The 21,046-nt window shown below is 44.8% G+C and overlaps 2 protein-coding genes across 4 annotated transcripts; one reads left to right on the top strand and one right to left on the bottom strand.

Annotated features, from left to right (window-relative positions):
• Positions 1-1,320: 1,320 nt before the first annotated feature.
• On the bottom strand, positions 1,321-4,707 carry tex47 (testis expressed 47; the record flags this gene model as incomplete). Its single annotated transcript, XM_079756359.1, has 8 exons — positions 1,321-1,358; positions 1,594-1,741; positions 1,987-2,109; positions 2,287-2,365; positions 2,809-2,867; positions 3,084-3,187; positions 3,987-4,059; positions 4,549-4,707. The coding sequence occupies 8 exons, from the start codon at positions 4,705-4,707 to the stop codon at positions 1,321-1,323; spliced, it is 783 nt and encodes a 260-aa protein (XP_079612485.1).
• A 1,401-nt stretch (positions 4,708-6,108) lies between these two features.
• ndel1a (nudE neurodevelopment protein 1-like 1a) lies at positions 6,109-20,921 on the top strand. 3 transcript variants are annotated; one of them, XM_079757054.1, is made up of 10 exons: positions 6,109-6,274; positions 7,780-7,876; positions 10,224-10,377; positions 15,808-15,956; positions 16,469-16,605; positions 17,033-17,206; positions 17,693-17,787; positions 18,053-18,198; positions 18,408-18,442; positions 19,624-20,921. In XM_079757054.1, the coding sequence occupies exons 2-10, from the start codon at positions 7,791-7,793 to the stop codon at positions 19,629-19,631; spliced, it is 984 nt and encodes a 327-aa protein (XP_079613180.1). In that variant the 5' UTR covers positions 6,109-6,274; positions 7,780-7,790; the 3' UTR covers positions 19,632-20,921. The 3 variants fall into 3 exon arrangements, with proteins under 3 accessions (XP_079613180.1, XP_079613179.1, XP_079613178.1); XM_079757053.1 differs by having other exon boundaries at positions 19,621-20,921; XM_079757052.1 differs by lacking the exon at positions 18,408-18,442 and having other exon boundaries at positions 19,621-20,921.
• Positions 20,922-21,046: the final 125 nt, after the last annotated feature.

The following is a 21,046-nucleotide window of genomic DNA, read 5'->3' as shown; positions in this document are numbered from 1 at the left end:
TTTTACGTTTCAAATGTGGGGAGGGATATTTGATAAAACTGTGTTGTGGCACAATCTGGGAAACGTTTGGGTTAGACATTGTCCTCTTTGTACAAAACAGCAGCATGCCTTTTGACCATGCCTATCAAACATGTCTCATTCTTGCGCCCAGTATGTACGTGTGCTTGTATTTATTTTAAACGAGACAAACAGAAACCCGTGCAAAATTCAGCACATAATTCTGTGCTCCCCCTGAGCTGATCCATGCACTCGGCAGTTTCCATGTGAAACACCATCTTTCACTCCCCGTCTGTGAGAATTTGCAGAATGCTGAGCAAAGCTCGATTAGTATCTTCGTATGTACGATCAGTTTACATTTTCACCGAACACTAGAAAGTTCTGTAAACGCTGTACGTTGCTATCTAATGAAAATCGTATTCCTTCCCGAGCTGCAGGCCATTACCAGTACTTATCGGTTGATAGCAACAAACAAACAAACTAAAGATCATGTTTTCTGTAAACGGCGTCGTGAATTTGTTTGCTGGACTGTCTCCTGGTTCTATCATCACAGGTTCTTTTCTTACTGTTTATTTCTTACATCTCACTGGGGCCAAAATAAGAAAAAGGAAATAAACAACGGATTGAAGGAACATTTTAGCGCCCTTTGTGTCAAACTCTGGACTCGTTTTGACGAGTAGAGATGGTTTGCTTGAATATGACAAATTATACGTGGAACACAGTGTACTGTACGATCAAAAAAAGAAGCCTCATTAGAATGTTCAACCTATTAAAATGTTTTTTCTATATATATCGTCTGTGGTTTGGTCTGAGTTGCTTGTAGACGCATTCATTGGGCGTGAGGGACGACATTTAAACAAGGCGGCAGAAAATATCACACTGAGTTATTGCAAGAAATAAAAGGTACCTATATATTCATTGTTAGTCAGTTTGGGTAAAAGTGTCTCGTAAATCACAAGTGTACTAATATATATTAAAATATAAACACACTGACAAGATAACAGAGCGAATCCACTTTGGAACAGACAGCATAAAAGGCCACCTAGAAGCTATCTCTGACAGAATACCGCCCTCTATTGGTACTACATTGGATTCCACAGCAAACTCACATTGCATCCCAGGTGCAAGTCTTCAGGCCCAATAATACATCTGTAGAAAGTACACAACAACACATTTGTCTCAGTGTCACCCTGGATTGATCGTAAATAACAAATTCAATAACGACACAGAGGAGAGAATGAAGTCACGTCTGCGAACATCTGATTTGTTTTAGTTGGTAGAAGTAACATGCATGAGGATTCATACCTTTAAAGACCCAACATGTTACACTGTGGTTGCACAGCTGCTTCCAAAAACGTGACCTTGTAAACAGAAAATATCCATATTTAGACAGTTGCTTTATTTGGGTTATACCTTATCACACAAATATCTTAAGACATCATCCATATCATTATTGATGATCTAAATCAGCATAATTCAAGGTTTATGCGTCTGCATGTTTGTCTGACTGATCTTCATATATTCGTATTCCCTATACATTAAACATGAACTATGCCATGAGTGCATACGGAGGGGGGGGGGGGGGGCTGCTCCTACCAGAGTCCATGCAGATGTTGAGAGGAGAGTGGTAGGTCTGCAGGTACTGCTGTGGGCTCAGCAGCTCTGGACAGGCCAGCAGACGGACCAGGACCTCCTGAGGGATCACCAGCTCTGGAGCCTCCTCCAGAACCGAGCCCGGCAGAGCCTACACAGAACAAATGTGAGGAATATGTTGATCATTTATGTGTGTTGTTTTGTGTTCGTCTTTTTAATACATTTTTGACCTTGACCGACCTTAAAAACACATAGTTTTAGATTTCATTGTTTTAGATTACGGTGATAGTTAAAGTCAGTCATTTATGGACGTAAATGTTAGTAAAACATATCCTAGCCTAAGGTGATGGCCTTCAGGTTTTTATTATGTTTTATTAATGCAGACGCATTACGCACCTCGCTGGCTATTTCGAGGTGGGTGCCTAGCTTCAGAATCATGGAGCGGACTGTGTCAACCAGGGCGTCTGTACTCTCTCCTTCAGACTCCTCTCCCAGGGTCCTGGTCTGCATCGTCAGCACCTTCAATCAACCCATCAGTCAATCAATGACATCAAGTCAAACGTCAGACTATGCATCGAATGATCAAAGTAAATATCCATCCATCCATCCACTGATCTATGTATTCTAAATAAACGCTAGATATTGCATATGAAGACGAGTTAGCAGAAGAGAAAATATAAAAGACCCAAATCTAACCTTGTAGCTCCACTGATGGAAGAGTCTATTCGGCAGGTCATGTGACATGAGAACTACCTTTGCAGTTTCCACCAGACGGCTGGAGAGAGGGCATTAATAACACTGAACACATATTGTTCCACCTCTATAATTGAAGAAATTCAGGCCCAGAACTTGTTTTTCCAATCCGGTGACCATGACAACCCAGGTAGACCAATGGGTTGCTTGTCTGGCCGTAACTACCCTTTACATTCTTATACTTCCAGTTAAGTAGCCTATTATTCCCTGAATTCGTTTTTACAATCACTGAATCACAGAATTTGGTTAAATTGCATAGGTAACATTATACTGGATCACCGCCATCACAGGCAATATTGATTATGAATGAATTATTCATAATATGCAATGTATGCCAGTTTTGTAGGCTAATATCCTTTCTTATTCTGGGTTTGTAAGATGAATCAAACAGATGGACTTGCATAACCCTAATAAATCACCCAGTATTATGTGTTACTGGCCTCAATTAATATAAAGGATCCTTACCCCTCTTCTTGTAGGTCCTTAAGGTTCTGCAAGAGAGACACCAATACCTCAGAGGAAGACTAGAGGAAAAAACAAACAAGAGACATTAGAGTGTATCGTCAGTGTTTAACCTTAATGTAGCCCTACATCTTGATCCCCCAGCGGACATATTGGTTGGGTGGCTAAACTTTTTAGAATCTTTGGAAACCATGACCACTATGAGTTTGACCCTCCCCACTAATCGATATGGCCTTCAGATGCAGAAGGCCCTCTGTAGGTTTTTGATGCGAGCTCACCTCGATGACGTGGAGCAGGCAGGAGGGGTACATCAACAGAAGGCCGCTGATGCCTTCCACATGGTACTGCCTCTGCAGTCGCAGGTTCAGCTCCTCGTAGTGGGCTTCACAGAGAAAGACCTTTAATTAGTGCTGAATAATGGGGGAAATAATACAAAGAAAATGTATCATGCAGATAAAAAGATCCACACAAATCTTGATGGAGGGACACCTTTTCCCACTGGTGAGACATTACATGTCGTTCCATTTGAAATGCAGTTTTGTCTGGGTTTCCTTGGGTTTTATTGGACAATTTGAGTGTCACGGGTCTTACAAGTTGTACAAGTTGTGTGTTTTACGCGTTGGAGGTGTGAAGGCAATAAAGAACATTCCCGACAAACAAGGTCCGGGGAAAATGTCTTTCAGTCAGAGTATCCCATATCTCCCATGTACTGACTGCTACTCAAACTGATTCTTTACCTCAAAGGTACAATATCTCTTCAATCATAATAAAAGCTCACATTAATAAGTCAATGAAAATTCACAATATAAAAGTAAAAAGGTCCAAAATGGTTTTGACCTTGTTGGATCAAATGAGGAGCAAATTTGTCATTCCATGAATTCTTGATGTTTATTAGAGATTAAGATTACGGTTCAAGCGAACCAAAACATTAAACCAGACATGTACACGTCCCGGTAATGTTAACCTCCAGGCGAAGACAACGATTAAGGATTGATTAAGTGAAATAGTCCACGGCCAGACGAGCGACAAGCGACGCTGTGGTCTAGGATGCTAGTGGAGGGAAGGGGATCTCTTTAGGTGATACATTGGAAGACATCCATCCCCTGGTTGGAAAAATAACGCAGAGTGGATTGATGACTGATGGGCCTTTTAGATGGCGGTTCTGAACAGAACTGGCTGACCTCCCAGCTTCTGCCTGTCAGCGAGGCTCTGCGGGAGGGCGGCGATGACGATCAGCCGGTGTAACAGGAACTTCTGAGGAGACACAGAGGAAGGCTTTTGGAGGAGCGGGGCCAACACATCCACAAGGTATCAAAGGGAACCAGAGGATAGAATAGATAGAGTAGCTGAGGCTGGGAGCTGGCAAAGGTGGTGACGGACACCACAATCGTACACACACACACACAGGGACTGGCACATGCATGTGGGCAGGCACACACACACACACACACAAACACACAGGCTCTTTTTTTTGTTTGTTCCATTTCACATTGTCAAATGTTGGCACATTTCATTGACAAAAACGTTTTTGCAAAAACATGATCTATTTACCACATAAAGTATTACTACAAATGAAAAAAAAACTTGTCATTATGTAGGCTACCCTACATTGTGACCCTGCAACAATGTTTTTATCTGACAATATTCAAAATCAAAAACCGTTACCATACCATTCACTAAATATGCTTTAGTCAGCAAACAGGTGAAATGGACCTTTCACCTGATGTGAGAAATCTTACGAACCATATCTTCTTCTGAATGGGTCAGCCTCCTTAGGGACATACACTGGTGAAACAAACTAGTCCCCTGCACCTCCTCCTCCAGCTCCTGTTTCTCCTTCTCCACATTTTGCAAACAGTTTTTCTCCGGCTGCCTGGCCACCCTCCTCGTGCGTCTCTCCATCCCAGTGAGCGGGTGAAGGAGTGCAGCCAGAGTGGGTGGTAGCCAGGCTCCTGTCACTGTTTACGCTTGGTCCATGGAAGCCTATATCCTGGAGACCTGCAACCATTGTTCTCCCTATTGCAATAAAAACCTCCTGCACTCACACACGTGACACTGCCAGCCGTGGAGGGCGTGCTGTGTGCTTGTAAATGTGTGTGTACTGTAAATGTGTGTATGTGTGTGTGTTTGAATCGGTGCTTATGCATTTGTGTATGTGTCTGTATCTGTGCTTATACATATGTCTGTTTGTGTGTGTCTGTCTGTATGCCGGCTTACACATTTGTGTGTGTGTGTGTCTGTCTGTATGTGTGCTATCTATGCATTTGTATGTTAGTGTGTGGCTTTCTGTAGGCAGGCTTATTCATTTGTGTGTGAGTATGTGTGTGACGTCACTGACGTGTGCGTGTGTGTATGTTCATATGGTCTCAATTATATGGTACTCAAACTGTTTGTGCCTTATGCACGCCCACTGCAACATCAAACTGTAGGAAGGGCTCGCGGCTCTCCTGTGACGCTTTGATAGGCTCGTCATCGGAACCAGAAAGAAGTGTCTCTATGACAACGGATCACGTTCTGCACTGGAAGTATTTCCGGTGATTGTAAATCCCTCCCATCCACCTCCAGTGCACTGGTGTAATGTTGTTAAGGGAAACTGTGAAATGTTGTTAGTCTTCTAATTGGTTGAACTTGTTTATGTGATTAGCCTTCTGAATCATGGACCCATTAGCCAGAGGCCTTATATGCAATACAATTGTCTTTCTAAAACGCAAATGATAATATCAATGAATTCTGCCCATAAAATACCAAGGGCCACCGCCACAAACCTTTCTCATTGTCCTGTAATATTCTTCAAAGAGTGAAAGTCTGTCTGGAAGGGACGAGTTCCAGGCTTTTAAAGGACTTTTATCGCTTCGTAGCGGTTTGGAAGTCATGGCTGACAGTGTTTGAGTCAGTCGATTAGTAACTAGGCAACCAGCCCCGCAAAAAGGCAGTCAACGGTGTCCGTTACAACGTAAAATCAACGTTTCTTTAAATAAATAAAAAAGACACGCCTCACACATTTGACTTCAAACAACGTGTATGTCATTAAGTAAAGAAACTGGAAACGTGAACCCATCCCTTGCTCTGATATAATACGACTGAAACCAGCGTTGTTACTCTTGACGGCCACCAGAGGACGCCACATTGCAGAGGTAGGACCAACCAGTTAAACAGTGAACGGTTAAATATGAATAAACCGGTTCATGCGCAACCCTGTGCTTGTGCGCAGAAAACGAGCAACATTGACGCCTTCAAGCAGCGCGGATGTGTTATAAAAACGAGAACACACCCTCTTCCACGTTCTGCTTTTAGTGACGAAGGCTGCGCATCATCGTCCCGGGAGAGCAGCTGAGCCGCCTGAACAGCCCACCTCAGATAGCGGAGCGGCCAGGCAACACGGCTAGCTGCTGGTATCTGTCAACACATCTCAGAGCCGACAGAGACACCATGGACTGAGCAGGACTGAAGTTGAAGCTGACATGTTTAGGTAGGTGCTAGTCCTTTATCTGGGGATGATACTAATCCAACCGTGTTCAGGTCGGGGGAACCATCCCCCGTTTGTCCTCAGACCTTTAAACGGGCCCGACGATGTGATGAGCTGGCTGACCAGCTAGCTGGTCGGTGGTTAGCAACACCTGCCAGTCTCTGGGATGGTTTTAATTCCAGGCGGACCAACAAACAGGGTTCCTTCGTGTGTAATAGGTATGAAGGTGAGTATTTCACGTTAAGTATCGTCCTGGCAACAGTCTCAACACAGCTTCTTCTGATTCTGAGTCATGACTGTTATTAGGAATCCGTTTTACGATGGTTTTTAGCCACATAAAATGTGTATTAAGGGTCGGATTGTAGTCGTTGCTGTTCTTGAAAACCCAAACTCATCTACCATCACATTTAGTTTGATGTTGCGAGCATTTATTCTCTAGTACGTTTCGAGCTATACAGACAAGAACATGACCCGCCTCCCTTTCACTGTAAAAACTGATGTCATCACTAAGACCACTTGAACTTCAATTGAAAGCATCAATTTTGATTTATGATGCCCCCAAAGACATGTGTAGCTACCCTTTCCTCTCATATAAATAAGCAGCCGACAACAGCTATCTTTAGGTGCCTTGTTCATCATTCTGGTTTCACTGGCTTTCTACTAATAGCTGGCGTGTGTGTCTGTGTTAAAGGTTTTCCCCCAGCCTCGTCACTATAATTACAAAACCCTGTGATGAATGGAAATCAAGGCCACAGCCTTCCTTCTGTCTACGTTCCTGTTTATCCATTGTTTATCTTAATTGCATTACATTAGCAGTATTCTTTACGGTGCTGTGATAACTAGACATGTTCATTATTGTGGTAAATATATTTATGGCTTCTGGCTAGTTTGAACACTATGTTGCCCTACCTCCATTGGCCTTAAAAAATTAAACCAGTCATTGCGTGATAGAGCTTGTATGGTTTTATAGCATGATTGGGGAAGCAATTGCTGTCGCATCAGAACTTTCTGTGAAAAAATGCCTTTTATAGACACCTGCATATCACTGTGTAAGAATGCAGACCTCACACCAGAGATGATAATATTCAGAGTTTGACTTCACGTTCAGTAACCTATTTGTCATAAATCAGTTGAGGTTCTACACCTGCTTATGTGATTCTGCCAGAAATTGTAAAGACCGTATTCTATCCTAGATAGAGTACAGTCATCACACACACTACACAAGCCTGGTATTTATTTAAAGGTCAAGTGAGAGATGTATTCTAGTCAAAACTTAACATAGTTGCCTTGTAACAGCAAGAGGCACAGCTATAGGAAATCTCCCCCTATGCTTCGTTAGGATGTTGATGATGAAACTTGCAATCCCATTGATTGACGTATTTAGAATCTAAGGTTGTCACAGCAGTGTGTCACATCAATGGCATGTCCTTGAGAAACAGCACTTCTTGTTCTGTTTATATTTTTGTCAATCAATTCATCCTCTGTCCTTCTCTCTGCCTCTCTCTCAGATTGATTTGCCATGGAAACGGACATGATACCCAAATTCTCCTCGAAAGATGAGGAAATCGACTTCTGGAAGAGTCTTTCCCTTAAGTACAAGCAAAGGTCAGTCGCTCCTGTAAAATCTAACTTGTGTTGATGTTGTATTAATGTTAATGTTAGTGTGTGTGTGTGTGTGTGTGTGTGTGTGTGTGTGTGTGTGTGTGTGTGTGTGTGTGTGTGTGTGTGTGTGTGTGTGTCATAAATGTTCTGTGTTACCTTCAGCTGTTTTAGCTATAATTAAATGACGTCATCATTGGCAACAGACGGAAACAGACCTCTCACTGTCACTGTGAAAGATGCATCTCTCCCGGGCATAGCCTCTGGTCCGGAAGGCGTCTCTGTGTAGCGTCAGTACAACTCTCAGCTTCTCTCAGTGAAAGAACAGTAAAAGGAGAACCACTTTGACCCGTCCCACGTCTTGCTTAAATAACCTTCAGCAATTCAACCAGGTTGTTTTCTTAGATTCATTTTCTATGTACTTTCTTTTTATTTCAAATTTTTTTTTTCTATTCAAGTTCAGATCCTGTTTCATGTGCTATATGAAAACAAAAGACACCCATCTATGAATGGGCTTATGTCACGCTGGGTCCATGTGTTGCTGAACAGCTTGGACTCTCCTGGTCTTACACTCAATGAAATGATCTGCGGCGGCCCATTCTCTCAGCTCATCACACATAATGCCACAGACTGGGCCACGAGGGGATTAAAACACAGTGGGGTCAACAACACACCCAGCATGAACGCTTGGACTTATGCTCTGGTGTCTAGGTTTTGTAGTAACCCAGTATAGCCTTCATGACCCAATAATATTCCCCCATTCCACTCCCGCCTCCAAGATCACATGGTCATTGCAGTGAGCCATTGCTATTTTTAGTGTCGGGGGAATGTGTTTATGTGTGTGAATGTGTGTGCGCACGTGCCACTTGCATAACAACTCCTACTCCTCATTACAGCTGACCGCTCACAATGTTGTTTTGAAAGTGCAGTTCTAGGAACTTCACTTGGTGCCCCATGCAATGGACAGTATCTCAGTTCCGCAAATAAGGGGCTCTCTGACCTGCTTGAACGACATTCCAAACTCTCCATGGGAAGGAAGAGGGTCACTACTACCGTCTGCATAAACACTTGAGGGGAAGAGGCTGCTTTAATGGATGATGATGATTACATCATGGGGAGATTGTGACTCTATTCTGCCTAACCGGTCGTGCGTAGCTGACTCATTGTTCCAGCACTGCCAGGAATGACTTGACACTGAGGAGGACCTAACACTCATGACACCACTCTGCTTTCTGTTCAGGATTAAAACCCATACAGAGAGTATTTCTCCATCACATCCATGTAAAACATCTCATTTAGTTACAGAAGAGGGGGGCTTTTGTTCACTCAGCGGTTTCCGGGGAGAGCTCGAAACTGGTCCTTTGTTAGGACCAGTTTCGAGTTTCTTTGTCGTTATCATTGCTCTTTCGGTCAAGATTTAGTAAAAGACCTAGCATGTTGCACTACTTTACAGTTTCATGTTATAAATAAGTAAAAATGTACTGTCTTGAAAAAAGCTAACCACCAGCCTAGCTTACTGTGTCCTCTCTCTCTATAGTCCTGGAAAAGTTACCTATAACAATTCCAGCTCTCAAACATTAATGCGCTAGTCTAGCCTGAGCATTGCAACGAGCAAAGAGCCAGAGAGTGAGGGTAATCCACACCAAAAATAAAAACATATCTTTAAGCAGAAAGCAAATCCTCCTGACAAATAGCCACATCATCACACAAGCTGTGTGTGCAATCAGTGAAGTAATAGACAACGGCCCGGGGTGCGACTCGCATGACAGCAGACAACTCAAACAATCCCAACACTAATGCTTTTGCGTTGCGGCTGCCATCGGGAAGTGAATGGCAACAAAATCCCGCCCCAAAAGCTATATCCAGTTTATTGGATTCATGTGACAAAACTTTAGTTAGCGATAACAAAGCTTGACCATTTAGGGGGAAGATATGATTGGTCAATTTTACTGTCATTTGAAATTATTCTCATGAATACTATTACTCGACCTCTGTAAAATTATAGCAGGCCCACCAATGACAGAGCTGCATAGCATTTTCCTTCCCAACAACTGCAGAGTCAGCATCAATCAGATAGGCTGACAAAGGGTCTCCTTTCATTTAACCCTACACGTTCCAAGACAACTTAGAAAAGGTCGCTTTGAAGGGTTGATTTCCTCAAAAACATTTTACATGTTCATTGTAAAATAATGAATTCATAAAATAAAAAAAAAAGTAGAATATAAAAATATGGCCTGTAAAGCCCTTTGAGACTATACCGGTGATTAAGGGCTAATCAAATGAGGCTCTCTGAGGGCCTAGAGGGCCCTGACGGTCCTCTCTGGAGGTAACCCGGACCCTTGCTGTCCCATAGCTTCCAGGAGGCCCAGGAGGAGCTGCTGGAGTTCCAGGAGGGCAGCAGGGAGCTGGAGGCTGAGCTGGAGGCCCAGCTGCAGCAGGCAGAGCACCGCCTCAGAGACCTCCTCTCTGAGAACCAGCGCTTCAAGAACGACCTGGAGTCCCTGAAGGTAACCCGCCGGGCAGGGGAGGGCTCACAGGTTCAAACTGGGAGGAAGAGGTCTCACTTTGTCGGTGGCAGATATCCCAGGCACTTTGTACTTGATTGTAAATTAATTAATGCTTTTTAGAAATCGAAATGCAAGCTGAAACTGCCCTACCAGCCCCAAGGTGTCCATTTACATTCTTGCAAAGGTATTCATATTTGGAGAAAATGTGAGAATAGCATTAAGCCACACATATCTATGGTATGTTATGTTTGTTATTATTTCTGAAACATTGGCATTAGGACCTGAATACTCATTCAGGTGCACAGGCTTTTCCTTTGAGGAATAATAGTTCCCCTGGGTGTGTTTGTATTCATAACCCTAACAGAGGGCTTATGTTCATAACCCAGTGAATAAATGTGCCCCACGCTGTATCAACACGGAGCACATCTCCTCGTCTTCATCTATACCGTTGAATTTAATATTTTATAGGCTGTGTTGGGGGTTTTATATTGAAACTGTCGTCTATCTTCCCATGTCCTTGAGCACGGGAGGGAGCAATAGAGCAATATCTCTAACATCTGCTGCTCCTCCATAAGCCCTCCATCATTTCTATGGCTTTCTATTTGAGATGGCGACAGTTACACCACAGACCCCCATACATCCAGACGCCTAGTAGAAGGAGACATTGTGTGGGGTGTCTGGGGTGGTGGGGGAGGAAGAACCAGATAGAAATACCCTGTCCGCACACCCAGGCTCCACAAAAGCAGGCGACAGGTCGCTGAGTTAATAACTGAATGAACACGGTACAACGCTGCAGTACCAAAACGATGATCCTGAGAGTCAGAAGTCTGTGTTGGACGTTTATAATGCTGTAAAGCAGCCTTGACAGATTTGGGATGCCTGCTACTCTGGGATTCATTTGTAATCTAAATGGAAATCTGATCGGCCCGAGGCTGCAGAGGTAAATGTTAGACCCCCCTGTAGCTGCAAGGGTATTGCATTCTGAACCGGCTAGATGGGTCCCTCCTTTATTATGCATCGAGACTCCCTGGTGTGAATATTCCCCCGTGCGCCCTAGCTAGAGCGAGGGAGGAGCAGGTATCTGTGTCTGGTGTGCTTATTACGCTTCCAGGCAGTAGGGGAAACATGTCCCGCGGTAATGAGGGGAAAAACCCGTCATCATGAAACTCCACCTTCCATTGTCATTAGTAGAGGAAATGGCAGGCTGATGGCGTGGAATTTGGGTTAGGGTGGGGGCGAACAGGAGCTGTCTGGGACCGGTCTGCTTTGATTCAGATTCGATAACAGAGGAGCATATATATATATAGAGAGAGAGAGAGAGAGAGAGAGAGAGAGAGAGAGAGAGAGAGAGAGAGAGAGAGAGAGAGAGAGAGAGAGAGAGAGAGAGAGAGAGAGAGAGAGAGAGAGAGAGAGAGAGAGAGAGAGAGAGAGAGAGAGAGAGAGAGAGAGAGAGAGAGAGAGAGAGAGAGAGAGAGAGAGAGAGAGAGAGAGAGATCAGGCTGAGCGCAGCAGAATCCATGGAGCCGATTGTCTCGTTGCTCCAAGAAAATAAATGGGTCATATTGTACTTCCCCATTCCTCCCCCCCCTTTCCTGAGGATGGTTAAAGGGGGCTTAAAGAAATGTCTGGCCCCTTTGAAATATGGATGATCTGAAATCTGGGTTAGATGCAGTCGAGGCATTAGGGTCCGTTCCTTGTGAGGAGGGGCATGATACATCCCAGCTAATCTTCCATGAGATGGCTGCATGGGCGCTTATTTACTTCCATGAAATTGACTTGAGGGGAATGTTGAGTGGCTGCCGGAGAGGTGAAGCATCTTGGCACATAGCATTGACACAGACGCCGTATTGACTGCTTCTGCTCCGATTCGTCGACGGCCCCGCCATGATGGAGAGGCCTAGACTGGCCTGTATACAAACATGAGTAAAAAGGGAGCTGGGGTTCTTCTGGATGAAAAGCTCTGAAACGTTACGGTGGAGTGTGTGTGGATGATGGCTGGTTTAGGTAGCCTCACCTGGCCGAGTCTGATTGGACGTTGGGGCTGGGAGGGCCTGCACACCTGTTGCGCATTAAATTATCAATGTGGACAGGTTAAAGGGGACATATCATACCACCAGGTGTGAGTGTGATTAGCCATTACAAGCAGGTTTGAAAATGTGCAGCATTGTGACATCACAGGTTGGCGTGTCCATCTATCCGTCACACATCTAGATGGACACGCCCACCTGTGATGTCACAATGCTGCACATTTTGAAAATGGCTTGTAATGGCTAATCACACTCACACCTGGTTGTATGATATGTCCCCTTTAAACAAGCCAGCACCACACCCACTGGAGCATTTGCTGCATATATCATTATCGGCAAACCGTACAATAAACCGGCTTTTAACAGCACCACCCTTCATTCTTGGGTTTGGAGAGGCCCAATAAAAGTCACCTAGGTGGAGTGTAGCAATGGTTTGCAATGTTTGAGTTACATTTCTAAACCGATTTTGTTTTTATATGGCCAAGGATTTATGATCTCAGTGGAGTGCAAAAAAGGTTTTGTCTCTCGTTCCTTTGAATGTTGATGAGAAGGCTATATATCTGCTGAACGACAAACCCTGATATGTACACAAGGGCGTTGTCCATCTGGCCACCAAAGCGGTTGGTAGGTCAGGCCATGATCATAACTGTATGAACTGAGAAATGCTCAGCATAGAAGAATTCCAATGGAAACAAAGCAGCAAAAAGATCATGGGAACTTATGCCATGAACTTATCAAATGAACCGAAGCTGCATCATTTTAAAAGAACTCTGGGATCAAAGAGGAACTTTAAAATTGTGAAGCTTCTGTTTGTATGATCTGAAGGGATGTGCCATCTTTCATCCCTGTTAACATATCAAGTTTTCCCTGCCTCTCAACAAGAACTCTCATTTCCATTGACAGAGCCTGTAAGAAATGCTGTTCATTATGTCAAAGAGCCTGTCAAAAATATATTGAAAAAAAATGTTTTGCATCAACTGAAAGCATTTTTATCATCACCATAAACAATATCATTTTTCCTCTTCCCATTAATCATTCACTTTATTTCTAAAGTATAAAGGATTGACTTTTGGCAGCATGCCCAGTAAACTTTGATAAGAAAACAATGTTTACATATTATTATTATTATTATTATTATTACCTTAATGAATTCAGCCGTTGCTTGACAGTGTTAGAGGGTGAACAGAACCCCACTGTGTGCAGAGCTGCTCTCTCAGTGTCATCGCCGCCAGGGGCACCCTCATATTCTGGGAGTTAATAGACACATGGTCATCTATGACCTTGTTGTCAGCATGCAGTCCACCTTTTGCCTGTTCATCATTCACATGAACAACGTAGGTTTGCCTCTAACATATTCCTGGCCAGCTTCAACATGTGGCAAGAGTCCATCTTCACAAACACCCTCTCACCAGTCACTGGATGGCAAGAGGGGTAGGCTGCACATGCTAACATTGAGGGCATTCCCATCTATTGTCACCTCAGTGGCAACATCCGTCTCATTCCATCCCCCACGTCTATGTTCGGATTGATGTTATTTGATAGCCATGCTTAGCTGGGTCTTCCTCTTGTGTTTTTTTATCAACATGTACAACATCTCCAAGTTGAGGCCAAGCATCCACACAACACCAAAATAAGTTACGTAATGTTTTTGAACCAGAGCAATAAAGTAACATGAAGAATATCTTGGATGTGTATCCAATGTATCTGGTTATGGGAGGTGCAGATGGAGAGTCTCTCAGATAGTGATGCGCTTATGGAACATGCAGGGAGAGTAAGGGCAAACTCCCTTCGGTCTTTTGTGAGCTCATGACCCTGCTTTTTTGACCAGCCTATCGGATGATTTGAAATTCTGTCAGCACAGACTAATAAGGAGGTGCCATTGAAATAATAACCAGCAAGTCAAACGTAGATAGGAAGTGTAAGCATAGAAATCTAGGCCTCGATATCAGCTCTACATTCTTCCCCTGAATACCTTTTGAGAAGACCATGCACCATGACCTTGGCCCTGCCCTCTCGGTCCTTCGCTCTCCTCACCTTGCACTCCTGACTCTACTACACCCTAGCCAAGGCGTCACTGAGTCTGGCCTTTGGACCAGTGAGAGAGGCAGGCAATGCTTAAGACTGGTCCTAGTAGAAGGAAGGATGGAAATGTTTTGATCACATCACTCACAGACACCGCTGTTTGGTGCATAGCTAGTAGTCTTCAGCCTTCCTTGAGGCTTGTGTTGTCCTGGTGACCACTGGCTAAAGAATACTTAAAAACAACTTCAGCAGGGTTAACTATCGCACAGTGTAATACAAAATGCATTATTTATATTCTAAATCCTAAATATTAAGAAAGAAAAGGTAACATTTTCAGGGAAATGTACTAGCTTTATATTCCTTATACCCTAGTGAAACACCTACTCTTTGGAGATGGGACAGTTGGTTTATCCTGCGAGTCCTGCCTGTCCTGACAAAGTCCAAAGTGCTCACTGCAGAGCACTTTGGAGTACTCTCTGGCAGAAACCCCTTCCCTTCCTACTGCTACTTCCCCCTGCCTCCTCAACTCCTCTCTTTGGGAAACCTCAAAGTATGAGAAAAGTGTAAGCTTAGTCAACTACAGTCAGATTCATAATGTCAGTCGCTCAGCCATAACTAGTGTAAAACCCGCTGGTCATAAAAAATGGTTTGGAGAACAAGACAATCAGAGATGAAAATCTAGATTATGGGCAATTTAGTGAATAAGTTTTCTTATAAAGTCTCAGCTTTCATAGCTGGCTAGTGTTATCGCCAATGTTGACTATTAATAGTCTGCCTTTGGTGGCCAACTTGTAAGAACTCAGCATAATGTTATAATGGCCAAATACAACCAAAATCAATTGTTCAGTGTTCCCTGTGAAAGGTTATTCCCTGAGATGTGGTTTGGATTGTGTGACTGTTTGTAAAGCCCCAAGCGGCACATGAGTGAGGGATCTTTTTCCCAGGCCGGACTTCTGAGAGTTAAAGCATCTGGCAACGATCATAGTCAAACTATCGAGATTCATATCAACAAAACAAAGGTGACAAAACATTATTGTTCTCCACCTAGATCATAAACCATGAAAGACTGATTGAAATCTATTGAGAAATGTCAACATTAACAGTGCTTTTTATCCCGAAAAAACACAGCATACCCGGTTACTTGTATTTGTTCACAGGCCAGTCTTGACTTTTCACATATGGCGGCTATCTTGCCGTGCTAGCCAAAGGCCAATGCGGCGTCTATGTATATATGTTTATGTGAGATTATGACTATAGTCTGCCCAAAATACGCCAAAATGTGATCATTACAGTTTGAATATGTTTTGCCCTCCAAATGAACATGTATGCATCCTTATCTCCTCGATGAAACCCTAATGACCGCTTGATGTTTCCTCTCCAGGAGAAGCTGGAGACGCAGTACTCCCAGAATTACAAGCAGATGTCGGTTCTGGAGGATGACCTGGGCCAGACCCGCAGCGTCAAGGACCAACTGCACAAATACGTCCGGGAGCTAGAGCAGGCCAACGATGACCTGGAACGAGCCAAGAGGTGTGTGTGTGTGTGTGTGTGTGTGTGTGTGTGTGTGTGTGTGTGTGTGTGTGTGTGTGTGTGTGTGTGTGTGTGTGTGTGTGTGTGTGTGTGTGTGTGTGTGTGTGTGTGTGTGTGTGTGCACAGGTTCTGTCTAATTGTTCGGGAGTATCCAATGCATGCAGTACATGCCATCTGATACGAGGTCACACCGACCTGCCTGTGGTCCTTGGTCATGTTTTCAAAGTGACCCAGGCTGACTGACTGATCAATACCGCTGCAACTAAAGGCGAGGGCCATCAATCCATCTAGGTTGAAGATGCAGAAATGTTCCTCTGAACAGAGTGTGTCTTATTATGTTCTAGTCATTCTCTGTTTATCTGCAGATGTTCTTAAGAGAAGAGGAGAACTTTTTTAGTAAAACTGTTTATTAGGTAACGATCGCCTTGGCAACCAGCTAGTCTTCATGGGGTCCAAGATAAGGAAACGCATACAATAAATGAAGCTTTGATACATTCCCCCCCCCCCCCAAGGGCCACCATCGTGTCTCTGGAGGACTTCGAGGGCCGTCTGAACCAGGCAATAGAGAGGAACGCCTTCCTGGAGAGTGAGCTGGACGAGAAGGAGTCCCTGCTGGTCTCTGTGCAGAGACTAAAGGACGAGGCCAGAGGTGAGCGACCCACCCTACGTCTCCTCAGGCCGCGTCCTGGCACTCGCTTTTAATTATCATCAGCTTATCCGACATGAGCAGGTTTTAGCAGGTATATGAACATGGGCCGGCAGTAGCTCAGGAGGTAGAGCGGGTTGACCTTTTGATCAGAAGGTTGCTAGTTTGATCCCCACACCTCGACACTGTTGCGTTCGAGGTGACACCTAACCCGAACTGCTCTCGACAAGCTGGCTGTCGCCGTGTGTGGTTGACACCACCATCTATGTATGAATGGTTGTAAGTCACTTTGGACTAAAGCGTCTAGTCAACGTCCTAACTATATATCGGTGTAGCCCTAGCAGTTGAAACCAAACAACCAATTTTGTTACAAACACTCTTGGGTGCCTCCTGTCCTCCTGTGACATATCTTTTGTGTGTGCGCCAACAGACTTGCGTCAGGAACTGTCGGTGCGAGAGAGGCAGACGGACGGGACCAGGATGTCTGTCCCCAGCTCGCCCACTCAGGACAGCGTCAAGATGGACCCGGCCGGGCCGGCCTCCGTCTCCCTGCCCGCCACCCCGCTGAGCCTGGGTCTGGACAACGCCTTCGCCAGCCCCACTGGTAGCCAACAAGCTGTTGTGTCTCTTAGGAATAAATCCCCTCAAGTCTGAAGTCTCTTATTCTAATAGCACCACGATAATAACATCAATAGATTGGATTTGAAAGCGCCTTTCAATGTTTCCTCAGGACACTTAAGAATGACACGGTGATGTGTTCAAAGTTGAACAAAATAATCAGGATAGTGCAGTGTGTCTGGCTCCCAGCCGAATGGGTTCCCATCCTGTCATTAGTGACGATGCGACCGGAAAGATAAAAAAATCTGGTTTAGACGAAATTTGTCTCTTTGTCTCTCTTTGTCGCTAAACTAGTGCTGTCTTGTGTTTAATGGTTTGTTTCTGTCTCACTACCCCAGTGCTGTGATGTGTTTATTGGTTTGTTTCTGTCTCACTACCCCAGTGCTGTGATGTGTTTATTGGTTTGTTTCTGTCTCACTACCCCAGTGCTGTCTTGGGTTTAATGGTTTGTCTCTCTCTCTCACTACCCCAGGGCTGTCTAACGGCTGCGGCAGCAACTCGCCACTGACCCCATCAGCAAGGCTATCGGCCCTCAACATCGTCGGGGACCTGCTGCGCAAAGTTGGGGTGAGGAGCTGACCGTCTCCCCAGGACTACTTCAACAGTCCCCCCCCCCCCCCCCTCCCTCATGGAGGACTGTTCATCTAGTCCGTCTTCGATGACTCACGGTGTCCATTTCAATGCCCATTTAGCCCGCTCTCGAACACAGGCTAGATTCGCTGTTGAAGTGAACGACGGCATGGCGGTCTTCAATATTATACATCTTCTACCCGTGAGGGGAAATACGACCCTTAGTCAGTGTCCGTCTGTCTGACTGTCCGGCTGTCCACAGGCGCTGGAGTCTAAGCTCGCCGCGTGCCGGAATTTTGCCAAAGACCAGCGGGCGAGGAAGGCGTATGCCATCGAGAACGGCAACATCCTCAACGGAAACACGGCCCCCTACCCCAAGACGCTGCACACGTCCTACTACGACAAGGCGTGAGTTTTGAATGCTCAACTCCCACCCCCTCACTACCACTTCCTGTCGTAGTTGTAGGTGTTTATGCCCAGTGATATCACGTAACTTGTCAAAGTGCCCTATTTTTGTTCATCACATTTATGTAAGATTGCGTCTTCAAGCATGTTGCCAAGTCATCGTTTGTTTTATTTTTGTGATGTCGATAAGGTTTTGTTTCCCCCCTCCACAGGAGAGAGCGTGTCATATTCCCTGCATTGATCCCTGGTAATGGCAACCACCCCCCCCCCCCCCCTTGCCCTTCCCCGGTTGGGGCATGTGCATGCCTTCGCTAGCTAACCAAGCTCTTTTCTGATGTAGCCTTGGCTGCTTACACCCGTGGTGGTGGGTGATGGTGTACTAACCGCTCTCATGGTTTCTGGTCGCCGTCTGTAGGGGTAATCTTGTGTTATTTTCCTTCTCAATCACGACCATGACTTGACACAGCCTTGTGTCAGAGGGCCTCTGCTGCCGATCGATTTAGTTCTGCTGTGATTCTAACGGCTGGAATCCACAGCCTTCAGCCAGCCATCATTTTTGTCACACTGGTTTATCTCTGAAGCGTTAAACGCTACTTGATTGTTTTAGCATAACATGAGGAGAGCTTTGTGTGGAGTTGGTTAACTTGCACTGCTTAGACCAGCTGGGAAGCACTTAAAATAAGCTGTGCTATTGAAACTTTACTAAACTTGAACATGAACTCTGAGTGGACCACCATGGCTTGGATAGGGTAGGTTATTTATATATTTATTTGTCTGTCATCGAGTTCAGATTTGTATTTAGCTCGTAGAACAATGTCCTACGAGCTGAATTTACTTATCCAGCAGATAATAGGTGGTCTGTATAAAGAGCAGAGAGAGCTGGTGACAGGTTAGTGGGTGAAAGGGCTGGATAACTACTGGGCTGCTGGCTGTCAGGCCAGCCTTGGACCTTGAGTTGGGAAGCGGGAAACGGACAGTGGCCAGTGGCAGTGTGCCTCGGGAGCAACGATGACTGTGAACCGTAACGTTTCATCCAGCATGCGAGTCATGGCGGGCTGCTATTGGTCCGCAGTGCATGACTTAACCAATCACCTCACTGTCTGATTCCTGGTGTGTTTTCGTCACTCTTATATCTCCCCACTTTCATGCTAATACTCCGCTCATGGTGATTTAAATAGCGTAAGATAAAGACTGGGTTTAATGTTGGACCATTACACAAATGGGGCTGGAGAGAACTATTCTATATTCGTCTGGTACTTCATATTATCCACTGCGGTGAGGGTTGGAGAGCACTGTTCTATACTCATCGTGTGTGTGTGTGTGTGTGTGTGTGTGTGTGTGTGTGTGTGTGTGTGTGTGTGTGTGTGTGTGTGTGTGTGTGTGTGTGTGTGTGTGTGTGTGTGTGTGTGTGTGTGTGTTCCGCAGCAGGCCAGTGAACGGAGTGGAGCCCGGCGTCATGACGGCCATCACCTCTCCTCCGGCCGCCTCCCCGACGGGCCTGGTCCCTCTCGCCGTCTGACAGGAGAACCCTCCACCCTCCACCACCACTCAACCCCAAACACACGCCACCCTCCACACATCACCTAACACCTCCACCAAAAATAAACCATCCACCATCGTCCACAACACCAACCCGTTATCCTTATGTACATGTTACCCCTTCCACTAGGATGAAACTCCACCCATGTCTGAGGTGCCCCCCCCCCCCCAGCTTGTGGAGGTGTGCCAGCGTCCTGTCCCCCTGTATAGCGCTGGGCATGTGTAAGGCACTGTGGAGCCCTGCCTCCTGGTGCCCCCCTCCCCCCGGCACACCGTCTCTGTGTCTCTTTGCCGTGGCCCCTCACACGCTGTCCGGTGCCTGCTGGACCACTGCTCCCCGTCGGTGTGTGTGTGTGTGTGTGTGTGTGTGTGTGTGTGTGTGTGTGTATATATACTGTATGTGTGCTCTACTATCGCTGTTTACTGGGCCGCCCAGCTCTGCTAGAACACTGATTCAGAGGCTGAGGATTGACCTCTCACGGTTGGTTTTTCGTCTGATGTTTTTTTTTTTTGCACCACATTGTCCAAGGAGAGCAATATGCAATTCGATAGGGAGTCTTGGAATTATTTGTGAAATAAAAAGGCTACCGTTGTTATCGTCTTCTAAATAGACCTGGCTTCTTCTCACCCGATTGCTTTCTTCAGTAAAGAAACGCTTTGATAGATTGTTAAAAAAAGAAAAGTACAGACTATGGATTCTGTACCACATGAACTGCTGGCTTACAGGCAGTTTGTCCATCAATTATTAGCCCCAAAACGTCTGACGCTGGGATGTAAAGCTTTAGCCTGGACCTTTTAATGGCTAGAGCACAGTGCTCCTGTTATTTATCCAACTATTTATACGTGGAGAGGGAAATAATTGTCAGTTTGAGTTGTAATTGGCCATTCATACTATAACTATATACAGTGGGTGGATAATATTGGTCATATTGATCATTCACACGTACAAACCATTCAGTATTTTATTTCTCAAGTGGCAACTTTCATGGGATCTTATTAAATTGTTATTCAGTTCTGTATATTACATGCAAGTAGAGCACTTTGATGCAAGCACACTTCTTATTTTTTTTTATGTAAATCAACCTTATCCAAGTGCAATGCTGCAAATGTGTATTTTATTGTTCATGTTTCTTAATTTATAAAGTTCCTTTCTTGGCATGTTTTAATAAAATGATCCTATCCATTGACTTTGATCAGTTTTTTTTATTTTATGAGAGAATGAAAAATACATTATTGTATTATTTTGTATTTGCTGTGTGGAACATTGCCCTCTAGTGGACATACAAGTATACTTAGGAATTCGTAAAGCCAG

This window comes from Pollachius pollachius (genome assembly GCF_949987615.1).
Source record: "Pollachius pollachius genome assembly, chromosome: 19".
Classification (NCBI taxonomy): domain Eukaryota; kingdom Metazoa; phylum Chordata; class Actinopteri; order Gadiformes; family Gadidae; genus Pollachius; species Pollachius pollachius.
Note: the sequence above shows the minus strand (reverse complement) of the source record. Positions and strands in the feature narration are given on the sequence as shown.

Bases quoted from the DNA above. Each gene is read 5' to 3' on its own strand.
- ndel1a (XM_079757052.1), top strand. From the start codon at position 7,791: ATGGAAACGGACATGATACCCAAATTCTCCTCGAAAGATGAGGAAATC. The intron at 10,378-15,807 runs GTAACCCGCCGG...TTTCCTCTCCAG, and splicing joins ACGACCTGGAGTCCCTGAAG to GAGAAGCTGGAGACGCAGTA. The intron at 15,957-16,468 runs GTGTGTGTGTGT...CCCCCCCCCAAG, and splicing joins GACCTGGAACGAGCCAAGAG to GGCCACCATCGTGTCTCTGG.